The 18,033-nt window shown below is 42.5% G+C and overlaps 1 protein-coding gene across 4 annotated transcripts in view; it reads left to right on the top strand.

Annotated features, from left to right (window-relative positions):
• NEK11 (NIMA related kinase 11) overlaps positions 1 to 18,033 on the top strand; it is a 277,295-nt gene that overhangs the window by 181,158 nt on the left and 78,104 nt on the right. For all 4 annotated transcript variants that reach the window (XM_068973446.1, XM_068973452.1, XM_068973440.1 and 1 more), the window contains one exon: positions 5,487 to 5,650. In XM_068973446.1, coding sequence (XP_068829547.1) covers positions 5,487 to 5,650 — 164 coding nt within the window. The remainder of the gene's footprint in view (positions 1 to 5,486; positions 5,651 to 18,033) is intronic.

The following is an 18,033-nucleotide window of genomic DNA, read 5'->3' as shown; positions in this document are numbered from 1 at the left end:
AAGCTGGAATCAAGATTACCGGGAGAAATATCAATAACCTCAGATATGCAGATGACACCACCCTTATGGCAGAAAGTGAAGAGGATCTAAAAAGCCTCTTGATGAAAGTGAAAGAGGAGAGTGAAAAAGTTGGCTTAAAGCTCAACATTCAGAAAATGAAGATCTTGGCATCCGGTCCCATCACTTCATGGGAAATAGATGGGGAAACAGTGGAAACAGTGTCAGACTTTATTTTTTTGGGCTCCAGAATCACTGCAGATGGTGACTGCAGCCATGAAATTAAAAGACGCTTACTCCTTGGAAGAAAAGTTATGACCAACCCAGATAGTATATTCAAAAGCAGAGACATTACTTTGCCAACTAAGGTCCGTCTAGTCAAGGCTATGTTTTTTCCAGTGGTCATGTATGGATGTGAGAGTTGGACTGTGAAGAAGGCTGAGCACTGAAGAATTGATGCTTTTGAACTGTGGTGTTGGAGAAGACTCTTGAGAGTCCCTTGGACTGCAAGGAGATCCAACCAGTTCACTCTAAAGGAGATCAGCCCTGAGTGTTCTTTGAAAGGAATGATGGAAAAGCTGAAACTCCAGTACTTTGGCCACCTCATGCGAAGAGTTGACTCATTGGAAAAGACTGATGCTGGGAGGAATTGGGGGCAGGAGGAGAAGGGGATGACAGAGGATGAGATGGCTGGATGGTATCACCGACTCGATGGACGTGAGTTTGAGTGAACTCTGGAAGTTGGTGATCGACAGGGAGGCCTGGTGTGCTGCGATTCATGGGGTCAGAAAGAGTCGGACATGACTGAGTGACTGAACTGAACTGAACTGACTTATATTTATTTTCTCCCTGGTGTTGAGCATTACAGACAAAACTGCAGAGTTTTATGTTCAATGTCAGTAGCTCACATTTCCTGGACACATACTATTTGTACTGATATCTGCATTGTCACACTATGTAATGTTCACCTTATTCATGAGATGAGTGCTACCATCCCCATTCTACAGATGAGAAAACTGACGGGCAGAAAGTTTACCTAACAACCAGCATTAAGAGCCTCAGTTTCAATGTGGGCCTTTTTGATGCCAAAGTCAGCATTCTAAACCAGTGTTTTTCAAATTCTGGGTTGAGAAATCAGTTTAGTAAGTTGCAACTAGCATTAAAAGTAAAAAAAAAAAGGCGGGGGCGGGGGAGAGAAATCATTGAATAGTCTGCAAAGTGCCAGAGTGTGTCATTTGTAGTATAGGTAAATCTTGTTGCATGAAGCGTTTGTTTCAATTGTAAAGATGTTTTTATATAAACACAAATCCAAGCACATTTCTGTACCCTGGGCAACAATGTAAATGACATGTCTTACTCTTTCAGAGTCAGTCTTGAAAGGAAATATTCTTTCCTGAAAGTGGGGCATGGGGGACAGAGAAACAGAGGGAGAAAATATGAGTGAGTCAGTGAATGAATAACTGTCAAAGGGAGACAGACTCATGGAGAGGACATGGGGGGAAGTGGGATGACAGAGAATGGACGTCTCTGTGGGAGAGACACAGAGACCCAGGGAGAGGCCAAGGGTGGTGGGGATGAGAGGCAGGAAGTCCACTCAGCAAGTGCGTGCCCCTGCTTGAAGGCAGAACTGGAGGCCTGAATTGTCCTCTTGGTAGATTTTGGTTTTCATATACTTCTCTTGCTGTGATACTTTTGTCATTCTGGGTGTGAATCAAATGAAGATTTTTATAAAAAATAGCCCCTATGTACAAATACTCTTGTTTCATCTGCTGCTCAGCTGATAATAGGTGATCGGAGGGGAAAACAGACTGTGTTGGAGTTACTGAGAGAAAGTGTGAGTTTCCTAAAGAATTGGCAAAGGCGTTTTTGAATATGTGTATTAATAATTCTTGTTTTTGAGCTGGCCAGTTTTAGTTCCATGGTACTGCCTCTTGTGTTCTATGCAAAATAAGAGATAGCAAAGATTTTTAAACATTCAATTGTCAGGGCTTTCTACATAGACTAAGTATTTTACTTTCAAGGGATTCTGGAATCAGTTAATCAAAAGTTCAATTTTACCGATGTGGAAATTGATGGAACACTTGATAAAGTTTCCCTATACACAGATGCTTTCATAAGAATCATATTATTGAATCTTCATAGCTACCCTGTTAGATTACCTTTTGTCCGCTTCACTAGAAAAAAAATAAAGCTCAGTAAATTCAAATCCCTCACTCAAGTTTCTTATTTAAGAGGTGGCAGAGCTAGATTGAAACCCTGATTCTCTAACACCAAATTCCATATTTTCCCCACTAGACATAAAATAATAGGCTCAGGTGGCACCAGTGGTAAAGAATTCATCTGCCAATGCAGGAGACGTGAGAGATGCTGGTTTGATCACTGGGCCGAGAAGATCCCCTGGAGTAGGAAATGGCAATGCACTCCAGTATTCTTACCGGGAAAATTCCATGGACAGAGGAGACTAGCAGGCTGCAGTCCATGGGGTCTCAGAGAGTTGGACATGACTGAGTACGCATGCACTAGACATAAAATAGCAACAATGGGATGAAGACCAGTGCTCTGTGTTACAGTTTAGAAGGATAATTTTGTTTATAAGCCGGTCAGTTCAGTCACACAGTCATGTCCGACTCTTTGCAACCCCATGGACTGCAGCACGACAGGCTAATCTGTCCATCACCAACTCCTGGACCTTGCTAAAACTCGTGTCCATCAAGTCGGTGATGCCATCTAACCATCTCATCCTCTGTCGTCCCCTTCTCCTGCCTTCAATCTTTCCCAACACCAGGGTCTTTCCTAATGGGTCAGTTCTTCACATCAGGTGGCCAAAATATTGGAGTTTCAGCTTTAGCATCAGTCCTTCCAATGAATATTCAGGACTGATTTCCTTTAGGATGGACTAGTTGGATCTCCTTGCAGTCCAAGGGACTCTCAAGAGTCTTCTCCAACACCACGGTTCAAAAGCACCAGTTCTCTGGCACTCAGCCAGAGATAGTCCAACTCTCATATCCATACATGACTACTGGAAAAACCATAGCTTTGACTAAATGAACTTTTGTCAGCAAAGTAATGTCTCTGGTTTTTAATGTGCTGTCTAGGTTGTTCATAACTTTTCTTCCAAGGAGTAAGTGTCTTTTAATTTCATGGCTGCAGTCACCACCTGCAGTGATTTTGGAGCCCCCCAAAATAAAGTATTTGTTTTCACTGTTTCCCCATCTATTTGTCATGAAGTGCTGGGACCAGATGCCATGATCTTAGTGTTTTGAATGTTGAGTTTTAAGCCAACTTTTTCACTCGCCTCCTTATGGTAGAAAGTGAAGAGGAATTAAAGAACCTCTTGATGAAGGTGAAAGAGGAGAATGAAAAATCTGGCCTAAAACTCAACATTCTAAAACCTAAGATCATGGCATCTGGTCCCATCACTTCATGGCAAATAGATGCGGAAACAATGGAAACATTGACAGACTTTATTTTCCTGGGCTCCAGAATCGGTGAAGATGGTGCCTGCAGTCATGAAATTCAAAGATGCTTGCTTCTTGGAAGAAAAGTTATGACCAACCTAGACAGCATATTGAATAGCAGAAACATTACATTACCAACAAACATCTGTCTGGTCAAAGCTATAGTTTTTCCAGTAGTCATGTGTGGATGTGAAAGTTGGGCCATAAACAAGGCTGAGCATCAAAGAATTGATGCTTTTGAACTGTGACGTTGGAGAAGACCCTTGAGAGTCCCTTGGACTGCAAGGAGATCAAACCAGTCCATCCTAAAGGAAATCAGTCCTGAATATTTATTGGAAGGACTGATGCTGAAGCTGAAACTCCAATATTTTGGCCACCTGGTGTGAAGAACTGACCCATTGGAAAAGACCCTGATGTTGGGAAAGATTGAAGGCAGGAGGAGAAGGGGACGACAGAGGATGAGATGGTTGGATGGCATCACCGACTCGATGGACATGAGTTTTAGCAAGGTCCGGGAGTTGGTGATGGACAGAGAAGCCTGGTGTGCTGCAGTCCAAGGGGTCACAAAGAGGGAGACACAGCTGAGCAACTGAACAACAACAACTACTACTAACGTGTACGAAGCCTAAATGCCCATGGTTTTAATAAGGTAGAGAGAGTACCATTATTTAACTTCCTCCCTTCCCCAAGGATGTTTCTTATTTCTAGGCTCCCATTAGCAAATTGGAATTGATATCACTGTGCTTTTTTGGGATCTTGGATTTTGAGTGGACCGACAGATCCATTCTTAGCCTTTCTTGGTTGAAGACCATTATAAGCACCAATCAGACTTTCCTGGTGGCTCAGTGGTAAAGAATCCAACTGCCAGTGCAGGAGACACAGGTTCAATCCTTGGATCAGGAAGATCCCCTGGAGAAGGAAATGGCAACCCACTCCAGTTTTTTTGCCTGGGAAATTCCATGGGCAGAGGCACCAGGCAGGCTGCAGTCCCTGGGGTTACAAAGAGACAAACACAACTTAGCAATTGAACAGCAACAACAATATTTCTAGTTGGTAATAATATTTCATCAAGTAACTTAGGTAGCACTTCCTGGCAGCAGCTTAACTGGGTGGCCTTTCCTTGTTTTTTTTTTTTTTTTTTCTTAATTAAGAAATGCTTCATATTCATGTGAGTAAGTAGAACCTTTGTGATCTACAGCTCAAAAACATTCATAGCCTTAGAATTTTAACATTTCCCTCAGCTTGCCAATAATGGCATTTCTATATATTCTATCCCTCTTGCCTGATCTCCCTACTAGTATTTTCTTTAAAAGAAGAAATTCCCAGGAAGAACGCTTATATTTGTCCCCTCCACTGTCTCCACAAAAACTTTATGTGGACAGAAGAGTCTGGTGGCCAAGCCATCTTACTTTGCTTTTGGTCCTAAATCCCCTTATTTGTAATAATGATTCATGCCTCTGAATGTAAAGACTTTGCTGCTAAGTTGCTGCTAAGTCGCTTCAGTCATGTCCGACTCTGTGCGACCCCATAGACGGCCTCCTACCAGGCTCCTCTGTTCCTAGGATTCTCCAGGCAAGAACACTGGAGTGGGTTGCCATTTCCTTCTCCAATGCATGAAAGTGAAAAGTGAAAGTGAAGTCACTCAGTTGTGTCCGACTCTTAGCGACTTCATGGACTGCAGCCTACCAGGCTCCTCCGTCCATGGGATTTTCCAGGCAAGAGTACTGGAGTGGGGTGCCATTGCCTTCTCCTGTAAAGACTTTAGAAGAGGTCATTTCTTTTTGTTTCATGGTTTTATTCTTACAGTTTCAAAAAGTGGTTGCAGATAGAGCCATCCCTCCTTTCCTCCCTGGTTTCTGCTGAGTATTTATTACATTCTACTAGGTGCATTCAGGAAGCTAAGATTCCACTCTGAACTCCATGAAAGCTTTGTTAGTGTCAACAGAATACATATCTCTGGGATATGGGGGTCCTAGACTCATTATAATTTTAATGACCAACAGGACCTGACTTGCTTATTCTTTATTTCAGAGATCCCAGCAGACCCACTTGTGGCTGAAGAGTATTATGCTGATGTATTTGATTCCTGTTCTGAAGAAAGTGAGGAGAGTGAGGAAGAGAAAACAGTATTCTCAGTCAAGGATGAAGAGGTTGAGGATGAAGGACCCCAGCCTGTTTACAGGACAAACCAACAGGTAAATGTTGCTGCCAGCAGAAGCAGTGGAGCTGTCCAAGGTGCTGACCAGGCTATGCCTTCCCAGGAAGAGTCTTAGAAACCAAGTAGGAGAACTAAGGTTTGTTATACAGGCTCTACATGATGTGTCATGATTTCAAAGGCCCAGGGGCAGACAGGGCCCCATGGGATTCTGTGAATCTGGATATGCTGATGAGGAAAGGGCTTGAGCACTCAGTACTGATTCAGGTGAGAGGATGAAATACACTACACTGTTTATACACTGAGGAGCACCCTACATATAGCTGCTGAATAAACATTTCATGTGTCTCTTTAGAAGAGAGAAGAGGATATTTAAAATTATACTGTTCTGCCTGGTAATCAGATTTGTGAGTCATGTCCCTGTGCATTAATTAGTTCTGGGGTTGAGGTCCAGAGATCTTGGGCTTAGGAGATGGTCTTCCTGGCCACTCCAGCCCTTGAAGTTCTCCCTTTACATACAGTGCTGGAATCTCTGAGTCCATGAACTTGCCATAGATTCTGTAACAATAACAATACTAGCTTCATCTGGGTCATACACGAAGAAACAGCCCTGCATGTGATTTCACTGGTGGTTGCCTGCAGGAGAGAGGAAAAGCAAGAGTTGTGTGAAGAAAAAGCAGATGACTCTGGGCTATTTATTCAATTTATACTTGATTTTCTTCTTAGGCCATAATCTGATAATCTTCCTAGTCCTAAACTTTCATAAGGTACAGAAGCCCTTTCACTAACTGGAAACATTAAGCTAGTAAGATAACAGTCAGTCAAAGGCATCTGTGTTAATGGAGACTTAATTCAAGAGGATTTACTGAAGGTTGTCCCCAATCCATTCAATCCTATTTAATGAAGACTAGGCAATTCATCAGGATTGCCGGGAGAAATATCAATAACCTCAGATATGCAGATGACACCACCCCTATGGCAGAAAGTGAAGAGGAACTAAAAAGCCTCTTGATGAAAGTGAAAGAGGAGGGTGAAAATGTTGGCTTAAAACTCAACATTCAGAAAACAAAGATCATGGCATCTGGTCCCATCACTTCATGGGAAATAGATGGGGAAACAGTGGAAACAGTGTCAGACTTTATTTTTATGGGCTCCAAAATCACTGCCGATGATGACTGCAGCCATGAAACTAAAAGACGGTTACTCCTTGGAAGAAAAGTTATGACCAACCTAGATAGCATATTGAAAAGCAGAGACATTACTTTGCCAACAGAGGTCTGTCTAGTCAAGGCTATGGTTTTTCCTGTGCTCATGTATGGATGTGAGAGTTGGACTGTGAAGAGAGCTGAGTGCTGAAGAATTGATGCTTTTGAACTGTGGTGTTGGAGAAGACTCCTGAGAGTCCCTTGGACTGCAGGGAGATCCAACCAGTCCATTCTGAAGGAGATCAGCCCTGGGTGTTCTTTGGAAAGAATGATGATGAAGCTGAAGCTCCAATACTTTGGCCACCTCATGCGAAGAGTTGACTCATTGGAAAAGACTCTGATGCTGGGAGGGATTGGGGGCAGGAGGAAAAGGGGACGACAGAGGATGAAATGGCTGAATGGCATCACTGACTCGATGGACGTGAGTTTGAGTGAACTCTGGGAGTTGGTGATGGACAGGGAGGCCTGGCGTGCTGCGATTCATGGCGTCGCAAAGAGTCGGACACAATTGAGTGACTGAACTGAACTGAACTGAACTGAGGTAATTCATCATAATACTCAATGAATAAATCCAATAAGAAATGTTCTCAAGTTCTCCGTAAGAAAAAGAAAGAGGCAGGGAGAAGGGGATAGAGGGAGTGATATAGAGCTGAGCAGAGAAAGGGATGAGAAAGAGATAAAGGATGAGAGAGAGAAATTGAGAGATAAATTCATGAAGAAAGAAACAAAAAATATTGAGAAAAGCAGAGTCCAGACAGTGAGGATTAAGCATACCAAAATAAAAACACTTCCCTTACACCATTTCCTTATTTTCTCCAGTGCACTTGTAAACAGAAGCACCTCCTACCACAAATTGAAAATATAATCTCTACTTCTGTACCTCTGTCCTAAACAGCAGAGACTAATATTGTTACATTATTACAGAAACTTCACTCTGTGACTCTGGTTGCAAAGCACACAATATGCAAAACACATCGGTTTCTGTCCAAAGCATCAAGTGATAAAATTTTAGCTACTAATACTCAGTTCAGTCGTTCAGTCGTGTCCGACTTTTGCGACCCCATGAATTACAGCACGCCAGGCCTCCCTTTAAATCACCATCTCCTGGAGTTCACTCAGACTCACGTCCATCGATGAGTGATGCCATCCAGCCATCTCATCCTCTGTCGTCCCCTTCTCCTCCTGCCCCCAATCCCTCCCAGCATCAGAGTCTTTTCCATTGAGTCAACTCTTCGCATGAGGTGGCCAAAGTACTGGAGCTTCAGCTTTAGCATCATTCTTTCCAAAGAAATCTCAGGGTTGATCTCCTTCAGAATGGACTGGTTAGATCTCCTTGCAGTCCAAGGGACTCTCAGGAGTCTTCTCCAGCACCACAGTTCAAAAGCATCAATTCTTCGGCGCTCAGCCGTCTTCACAGTCCAACTGTCATATCCATACATACAAACTGGAAAAACCATAGCCTTGACTAGACGGACCTTAGTTGGCAAAGTAATGTCTCTGCTTTTGAATATACTATCTAGGTTGGTCATAACTTTTCTTCCAAGGAGTAAGCGTCTTTTCATTTCATGGCTGCAGTCACCATCTGCAGTGATTCTGGAGCCCCCAAAAATAAATTCTGCCACTGTTCCCACTGTTTCCCCATCTATTTCCCATGAAGTGATGGGACCAGATGCCATAATCTTTGTTTTCTGAATGTTGAGCTTTAAGCCAACTTTTTCGCTCTCCTCTTTCACTTTCATCAAGAGGCTTTTTAGTTCCTCTTCACTTTCTGCCATAGGGGTGGTGTCATCTGCATATCTGAGGTTATTGATATTTCTCCCAGCAATCTTGATTCCAGCTTGTATTTCTTCCAGTCCAGCGTTTCTCATGATGTACTCTGCATATAAGTTAAATAAGCAGGGTGACAATATACAGCCTTGATGTACTACTTTTCCTATTTGGAACCAGTCTGTTGTTCCATGTCCAGTTCTAACTGTTGCTTCCTGACCTGCATACAGATTTCTCAAGAGGCAGGTTAGGTGGTCTGGTATTCCCATCTCTTTCAGAATTTTCCACAGTATATTGTGATCCACACAGTCAAAGGCTTTGGCATAGTCAATAAAGCAGAAATCAATGTTTTTCTGGAACTCTCTTGCTTTTTCCATGATCCAGCGGATGTTGGCAATTTGAGCTCTGGTTCCTCTGCCTTTTCTGAAACCAGCTTGTACATCAGGGAGTACATGGTTCACATATTGCTGAAGCCTGTCTTGGAGAATTTTGAGCATTACTTTACTAGCGTGTGAGATGAGTGCAATTGTGTGGTAGTTTGAGCATTCTTTGGCATTGCCTTTCTCTGATGGTAAAGTGTCAGATTTAAGGGTCTAGATCTGATAGGTAGAGTGCCTGGTGAACTATGGAATGAGGTTCGTGACATTGTACAGGAGACAGGGATCAAGACCATCCCCATGGAAAAGAAATGCAGAAAAGCAAAATGGCTGTCTGGGAAGGCCTTACAAATAGCTGTGAAAAGAAGAGAAGCATAAAGCAAAGGAGAAAAGGAAAGATATAAGCATCTGAATGCAGAGTTCCAAAGAATAGCAAGAAGAGATAAGAAAGCCTTCTTCAACGATCAATGCAAAGAAATAGAAGAAAACAACAGAATGGGAAAGACTAGAGATCTCTTCAAGAAAATTAGAGATACCAAGGGAACATTTCATGCAAAGATGGGCTCGATAAAGGACAGAAATGGTATGGAGCTAACAGAAGCAGAAGATATTAAGAAGAGGTGGCAAGAATACATGGAAGAACTGTACAAAAAAGATCTTCATGACCCAGATAATCATGATGATGTGACCACTAATCTAGAGCCAGACATCTTGGAATGTGAAGTCAAGTGGGCCTTAGAAAGCATCACTACGAACAAATCTAGTGGAGGTGATGGAATTCCAGTTGAGCTGTTTCAAATTCTGAAAGATGATGCTGTGAAAGTGCGTCACTCAATATGCCAGCAAATTTGGAAAACTCAGCAGTGGCCACAGGACTGGAAAAGGTCAGTTTTCATTCCAATCCCAAAGAAAGGCAATGCCAAAGAATGCTCAAACTACCACACAATTGCACTCATCTTACATGCTAGTAAAGTAATGCTCAAAATTCTCCAAGCCAGGCTTCAGCTACTGATATTAGTACTTTAAAATATTTTCAATAAAATAAAACCGATTTCAGAAAACCAGAGGGATCACTTGCAGATCATGTGACCTTGTGCGAATCACTAAACCCCACTGTGCCCTGATTTCCCAATCTAATGAAGTAATTAATAATGAGTTTATTAGCTGTTATTAAGATAAAGCTATATAGCCATTTTGTGGCTTTTTTATGGTACTTCCAAAACTCCTTAATTCTAAACTTAAAGTTTATGTACTGCCCTCATGGTCCAGCGGTTCAGAATCTGCTTTCCAGAGTCCAGTTAAAGATGGTGGAGTAGGAGGATGTGCGCTCATCTCCTCCTGAGAGAGCATCAAAGTTGCAACTAGTTGTTGAACAACCATCAACAGGAGGACACTGGAATCCAACAAAAAAGAGATACCCCATGTCCAAAGACAAAGAAGAAGCTGCAGCAAGACAGCCAGACAGGAAGGGCTCTATCATGATAAAAATCAAATCCCATACCCATTTGTTGGGTGACCCACAAACTGGAGAACAATAATACCAAAGAAGTTCTCCCACTATTGTCAAAGTTTTGAATCCCATGTCAGGCTTCCCAGCCTGGGGATAATACAAAGGGACTGGGAATCCCTAGGGAATCTGGCCTTGAGGGCCAGCAGGATTTGATTATAGGCCTTCCAGAGGACTGAGGGAAACAGAGAGTCCAGTCTTGAAAGGCACAAATAAAATTTTGCATGCACCAAGACCCAGAGGAGAGGAACAGTGACCCCAAAGGAGACTGAGCCAAAACTACCTGCTAGTGTTAGAGGGCTTCCTGTGGAGATGTGGGTTGGTATGGGCTCACCACAGGGATGTGGGCACTGGAAGGTCACCCTTGGCATAAACCCTCTTGGAATTCACCATTAATCCTATCATACAGCCTGTAGACCCCAAGGCTGGATCACCTCAGGCCAAACAACTACTAAGGAAGGAGTATAACCCCTCCCATCAGCAGATAATTGGATTAAAGCTAAACTCAGCAAAGCCCTGCACACCAGAACAAGACCCAGCTTTCCCATCACCAGTCCTTCCCATCAAGAAACATACGCAAGCCTCTTAGCCTCATCCATCAGAGGGCAGATAGAAGAAGCAAGAAGAAGCACAGCCTCACAGTGGTTAAAACAAAAACCATATCACAGAAAGTTAATCATGATGAAAAAGCAGAAAGTTATGTCCCAGATGAAGGAACAAGATAAAATCCCAGAAAAACAACTAAATGAAGTGGAGACAGGCAACTTTTCAGAAAAAGAATTCAGATAATGATAGTGGAGATGATCCAGGATCTCAGGAAAAGAATGGAAGCAAAGACTGAGAACGTGCAAGAAATGTTTACCAAAGATTTAGGACTGAAGAACAAGCAGAGATGAATGATACACTAGAAGGAACCCATAGCAGAATAACTGAGGCAGAAGAAAGAATGAATGGCCTGGAGGACAGAATGGTGGAAATCACTGCCACAGAACAGAGTGTAGAAAAAAGAATGAAACAAAATGAAGATAGGCTAAGAGACATCTGGGATAAAAACACACCAACATTTGCATTATAGGGGTCCCAGAAGGAGAAGGAAAAGAACAAGGACCGGAGAAAATATTTGAAGAGATAATAGCTAAAAAATTCCTGAATATGGGAAAGGAAATAGTCAACCAAGTCCAGGAAGCTCAGAGAATCTCAGGCAGGATAAACCCAAGGAGGAACACACCAAGACACAGTAATAAAACTGCCAAAAAGACAGAGATAATATATTAAAAGCAACAAGGGAAAAATGACAAATAACATACAAGGGAACTCCCACCAGGCTATCAGCTGATTTCTCAACAGAAACTCTAAAAACCAGAAAGGAATGGCATGATACATTTAAAGTGATAAAAGGGAAGTACCTAACAACCAAGAATACTCTACCCAGTAAGACTCTCCTTCATATCTGATGGAGACATCAAAAGCTTTAAAGACAAGCTAAAGTTAAGAGAATTCAGCACCACAAATCAGCTGTACAACAAATGCTAAAGGAGCTTCTCTAGGCAGGAAACACAAAAGAAGGGAAAGCCATACAGAAAATAAACTCAAAACAGTTAAGAAAATGGTACTAGGATAATACATATAGATAATTGCCTTAAATGTAAATGGATTAAATGCACCTACCAAAAGACATAGACTGGCTGGGTGGATGAAAACATGTGCATGTATGCACTTCCACTTACCACATCACTCTGCTTGACACCCCCAAATCGAATGTAATTATTTTATATTGTTAAGTTAATCATGTTCCCATTATGGCTTGCAATTGTAATTACCTTTTATTGTTTGTCTCCCTATTGATTGTGAAATCACAATCTGTGTGGATCCCAGTCTGTGTGGATCACAACAGACTGTAGAAAAATCTCAGAGAGATGGGAATCCTGACCACCTTACCTGCCTCCTGAGAAATCTGTATGCAGGTCAAGAAGCAACAGTTAGAACTGGACATGGAACAACAGACTGGTTCCAAATCTGGAAAAGAGTATGTCAAGGCTGTAGATTGTCACCCTGCTTATATGCAGATTATATCAGGTAAAATGACCAGCTGCATGAAGCACAAGCTTAAATCAAGATTGCCAGGAGAAATATCAATAAACTTAGATATGCAGATGACTCCACCCTTATGCCTGAAAGTAAAGAAGAACTAAAGAGACTCTTGATGAAAGTGAAAGAGGACATGGAAGCAACCTAGATGTCCATCAGCAGATGAATGGATAAGAAAGCTGTGGTACATAAACACAATGGAGTATTACTCAGCCATTAAAAAGAATACATTTGAATCAATTCTAATGAGGTAGATGAAACTGGAGCCTATTATACAGATTGAAGTAAGCCAAAAAGAAAAACACCAATACAGTATACTAATGCATATATATGGAGTTTAGAAAGATGATAACGATAACCCTGTATGCGAGACAGCAAAAGAGACACAGATGTATAGAACAGTCTTTTGGACTCTGTGGGAGAGGGAGAGGGTGGGATGATTTGGGAGAATGGCACTGAAACATGTATAATATCATATGTAAAACGAATCACCAGTCCAGGTTTGATGCATGATACTGGATGCTTGAGGCTGGTGCACTGGGACAACCCAGAGGGATGGTACGGGAGGGAGGAGAGAGGGAGGTTCGGGATGGAGAACACATGTATACCCGTGGCAGACTCATGTTGATGTATGGCAAAACCAATACAATATTGTAAAGTAATTAACCTCCAATTAAAATAAATAAGTTAAAAAAATTTCAAGCGGAAAAAAAAAGTGAAAGAGGAGAGTGATAAAGTTGGCTTAAAGCTCAACATTCAGAAAACAAAGATCATGGCATCCAGTCCCATCACTTCATGGCAAATAGATGGGGAAACAATCAAAACAGTGACAGACTTTATTTTTGGGGGTCCAGAATCTCCAGATGGTGACTGCAGCCATGAAATTAAAAAAGACACTTGCTCCCTGGAAGGAAAGTTACGACCAACCTAGACAGCATATTAAAACACAGATATTACTTTGCCAACAAAGGTCTGTCTTATCAAAGCTATGGTTTTTCCAGTAGTCATGTATGGATGTGAGAGTTGGACCATAAAGAAAGCTGAATGCCAAAGTATTGATCCCTTTGATCTGTGGTGTTGGAGAAAACTCTTGAGAGTCCCTTGGACTGCAAGGACATCCAAACAGTCCATCCTAAAGGAATTCAGTCCTGAATATTCATTGGAAGGACTGATGCTGAAGCTGAAGCTCCAATACTTTGGCCACCTGATGTGAAGAACTGACCCTTTGGAAAAGACCCTGATGCTGGGAAAGATTGAAGACAGGAGAAGAAAGCACAACAGAGGATGAGATGGTTGGATGGCATCACCGACTCAATGGACATGAGTTTGAGCAAGCTCTGGGAGTTGGTGATGGACAGGGAAGCCTGGTGAGCTGCAGTCCATGGAGTTGCACAGAGTCGGACACAACTGAGGGATGGAACTGAACTTATTTTGAAAATTGATAAGCATATTTTACTATTGTCATTATGTAACTGTTACTCACTTAGTATCAATGTACTTATCAGAATTAATAAAAGCATCAATTCTTCAGTGCTCAGCTTTCTTTATAGTCCAACTCTGACCTCCATACATGACCACTGGAAAAACCATAGCCTTGACTAGATGGACCTTTGTTGGCTAAGTAACGTCTCTGCTTTTTAATATGCTGTCTAGGTTGGTCATAACTTTTCTTCCAAGGAGTAAGCATCTTTTAATTTCATGACTGCAGTTGCCATCTGCAGTGATTTTGGAGCCCAAAAAAATAAAGTCTGACACTGTTTTCACTGTTTGCCCATCTATTTCCCATGAAGTGATGGGACCGGATGGCATGATCTTAGTTTTCTGAATGTTGAGCTTTAAGACAACTTTATCACTTTCCTCTTTCATCAAGAGGCTCTTAGTTCTTCTTCACTTTCTGCCATAAGAGTGGTGTCATCTGCATATCTCTCCTGGCAATCTTGATTCCAGCTTGTGCTTCATTCAGCCCAGTGTTTCTCATGATGTACTCTGCATATAAGTCAAATAAGCAGGGTGACAATATACAGCCTTGACGTACTCCTTTCCCGATTTGGAACCAGTCTGTTGTCCCATGTCCAGTTCTAACTGTTGCCTCCTGACCTGCATACAGGTTTCTCAAGAGGCAGGTCAGGTGGTCTGGTATTCCCATCTCTCTCAGAATTTTCCACAGTTTGTTGTGATCCACACAGTCAAAGACTTTGGCATGGTCAGTAAAGCAGAAATAGATGTTTTTCTGGAACTCTCTTGCTTTTTCGATGATCCAGTGGATGTTGGCAATTTGATTTCTGTTCCTCTGCCTTTTCTAAAACCAGCTTGAACATCTGGAAGTTCATGGTTCACGTATTGCTGAAGCCTGGCTTGGAGAATTTTGAGCATTACTTTACTAGTGTGTGAGATGAGTGCAATTGTGTGGTAGTTCGAGCATTCTTTGGCATTGCCTTTCTTTGGGATTGGAATGAAAACTGACCTTTTCCAGTCCTGTGGCCACTGCTGCATTTTCCAAATTTGCTGGCATATTGAGTGCACCCTTGTCAGTTGTTTCTCTGGATCAGTAAGCAGAGCATCAGTAACCCTTTTATCACAAGCCCTTATCATGCTGTTGATGGCTCCTCTGTGAAGTCTGTGGTCACTGAATTGGAACCAGCCTCTCAGACCTCAAGAGAATGGAGTTTATAGCTGTCATCATAACAAGGTTCTCAACAGTATTTGTGGGACCTGTCACTGAAAAGTGTTTCCTGTGCCCTGACGTATATGTTTTAGGGCTGCGGACTGAAGGTGTTTCTGTAGACTCTTGTCCTCCCCTTATTGCCATGACCAGTGCTTCCCTCTCCACCACCAGTCAGCACTTTCATAGCATCATCTTTTAGGATTTGAAATAGCTCAACTGTATTTCCATCACCTCTACTAGCTTTGTTCGTAGTGATGCTTCCTAAGGCCCGCTTGACTATGCGTTCCAGGATGTCTGGCTCTAGGTGAGTGATTACACCATCGTGGTTATCTGGGTCATGAAGATCTTTTTTGTACAGTTCTTCTGTGTACTTTTGCCACCTCTTCTTAATATCTTCTGCTTCTGTTAGCTCCATACCATTTCTGTCCATTAGGGCCAATGATTAATTCTGGGCAGTAATTTTGCTCTGTAGGCTATGCCTCCATAGCATGTGGTATGATAGATTGTGACTGATTGTAAATAATTATTGTCTTCTGTAAAGCTGCTCCCATACATGTTGGTGTTTGGTCTCACAAAGCCCTGCTGGGTAGTTATTCTTGCCCCAATTTTCCAGATGAGGAAACTGAATTTCTAAGGCTATCCACCTGGGATAGGGTTGGAACCATGTTTCAGGCCCAGGTTCATCACATTTTCAAGCTGTTTTTTCTAGGACCCAAAGTATACCATCCTAGAATGGACTTGGACTAAGAATGGACTTGGCATGAGGAGACATGTTAACTGAGTAGATTGTATTAGAGACAGGTAATTATAGCCCCATTTGTCCTTCAATATAGTTTCCCCTACCCCAAAGGTTGTGAGCGTGGGATTGTGGTAAGTACTTACCCTTCTCTTTTTAGGTTATTTTATTAGCAGCACACAATTTGAAGTTTTAGAATCCTGGGCTCAGACCCAGTCACTGTTGGCTTTGTGAACTGGATGATACCTCCAGCCACCTCCTCCCCTGCTCCCTAGTCTTGCCATTGGCCTGAGCACCCAGAGCCTGCTTAGGTGATCATCTTACTTGTGTATTTTACTTGAGTCATCAGGTTAGAGTTGGTATTCTCTTCCTTCAGATGGAACAGAAGTCACATGGTTTCTATTTTGATGGAAGAAGTGCTTTATAAAAGAAAGACAGCCACAGGCTTCACTGGGATTGATTGCAGGGTCCCTTGTGCCACCCATGATAATCTTTTCAGCAGCAGTTTCTCCAGAGCAATTTTGTGAAGCACCTATTTGTCAGTTGTTTCTCCGCATCAATAAGCAGAGCATCAGTAACCCCTTTATCACAAGCCCTTATCATGCTGTTGATGGCTCCTCTGTGAAGTCTGTGGTCACTAAATTGGAACCAGCCTCTCAGATCTCAAGAGAATGGAGTTTATAGCTGTCATCATAACAAGGTTCTCAACAGTATTTGTGGGACCTGTCACTGAAAAGTGTTTCCTGTGCCCTGACGTACATGTTTTAGGGCTGCGGACTGAAGGTGTTTCTGTAGACTCTTGTCCTCCCCTTATTGCCATGACCAGTGCTTCCCTCTCCACCACTAATCAGTATCCTGAATCCCCCTGTAATGCAGACATGAGGTGGGCCATGATGACGTGACACAGAGCTCCCTCAGGAAAGACCCTGCTGTTTAGGGGCTGGCTTTCATTGACACTTGTTTGAGGAAAGCTCTTAGGACCATGATGTCTGTTCTTACTAAGATGGAAAGCTGTAGAGGCCCATTTCTCAGCTACTTCTGAAATTTTCAATACTTTTTCACCAAATCCTCCACTGATTTTGAAACGCTCTGCACAGTGAAACATTAGGAAAAGCAAGAATGACCTTGGAATGGTCTGAGGACTCCTGGAGCAGATCGTTATGGGAGAAGGTGCCTCTAAGAGTGTCTTCTGCTAGTGGAGTCATTTGTTTAATCGAGGCATAATTATTATAATAATAAGAGCTAATGTTCCCAGAACCTTTACTCTATGTCTAGTACTTGATGTGCTATGTCTGTTTAGGTCCTTTGGGAAGCTTTCTGTCTATAATTGATTATTGTATGAAGCACTGACTTTAAGACTCAGGTCCCTTGGAAGATGAGACTGTTGGGCTTTCCTCACTTTGCATAAGAGGAAACTGAGGCCTGATGAGGTGAAGGACCTCTCCAGGGCCACACAGCTAGTAAGCAGCAGAGGCGGACTCTCTGCCCCTGTCTGTAGCCCTTCCTTAGACGGTCTCCTGCTTGGCAGTTACTGCTCCTCCACCATGAGGAGAGGATAGCCGAGGGGCTGCTGCAGAGGGTCCTCTGCAGAGAGCTGCTTTACTGAAGACAATTACTGATCTGTGTACAAGGCAAAGTCTGTCCCAGTTTGAGGAAAAGTGCTGAGTTATGAAAATTAAACCTAAAATGAACCCGCTTCCCACCTCTGTTGTAGGATACAGATTTCTCTCCTCCTACTCTTTTTTAATTTTTTATAGAAGGTGCCAGAACTCTTGAGTCCAAATGGTAAGACTGATTTGCCTCCTGTTTTGCATAGTCAGAGCTCCTTAATCGAGCTATTTGCATCTTGCATTGCATCAGTTGGAGTCAGTTCTGAGCAGCAGCCAGCACTGCTGCTGAGTCATCTCTCCATCAATATCCCCTGGCCTGTGGCCCAGGTGGTAGAGCAGCCAGCCCTGCTGAAGGCTAGTGAAATCACAGTTTAGGTGTCATTCCTTCCAGGTAACAGGCCTCTGTAGACTCAGCTTATGTTGCTGAAAGCAGTGACTTTGATGTTACAGTTTCCACCCCAACCCCAT

Source organism: Capricornis sumatraensis, chromosome 1, assembly GCF_032405125.1.
Source record: "Capricornis sumatraensis isolate serow.1 chromosome 1, serow.2, whole genome shotgun sequence".
Taxonomy (NCBI): domain Eukaryota; kingdom Metazoa; phylum Chordata; class Mammalia; order Artiodactyla; family Bovidae; genus Capricornis; species Capricornis sumatraensis.
The sequence above is the reverse complement of the archived record's forward strand: the minus strand, read 5'-3'. Positions and strand labels throughout refer to the sequence as shown.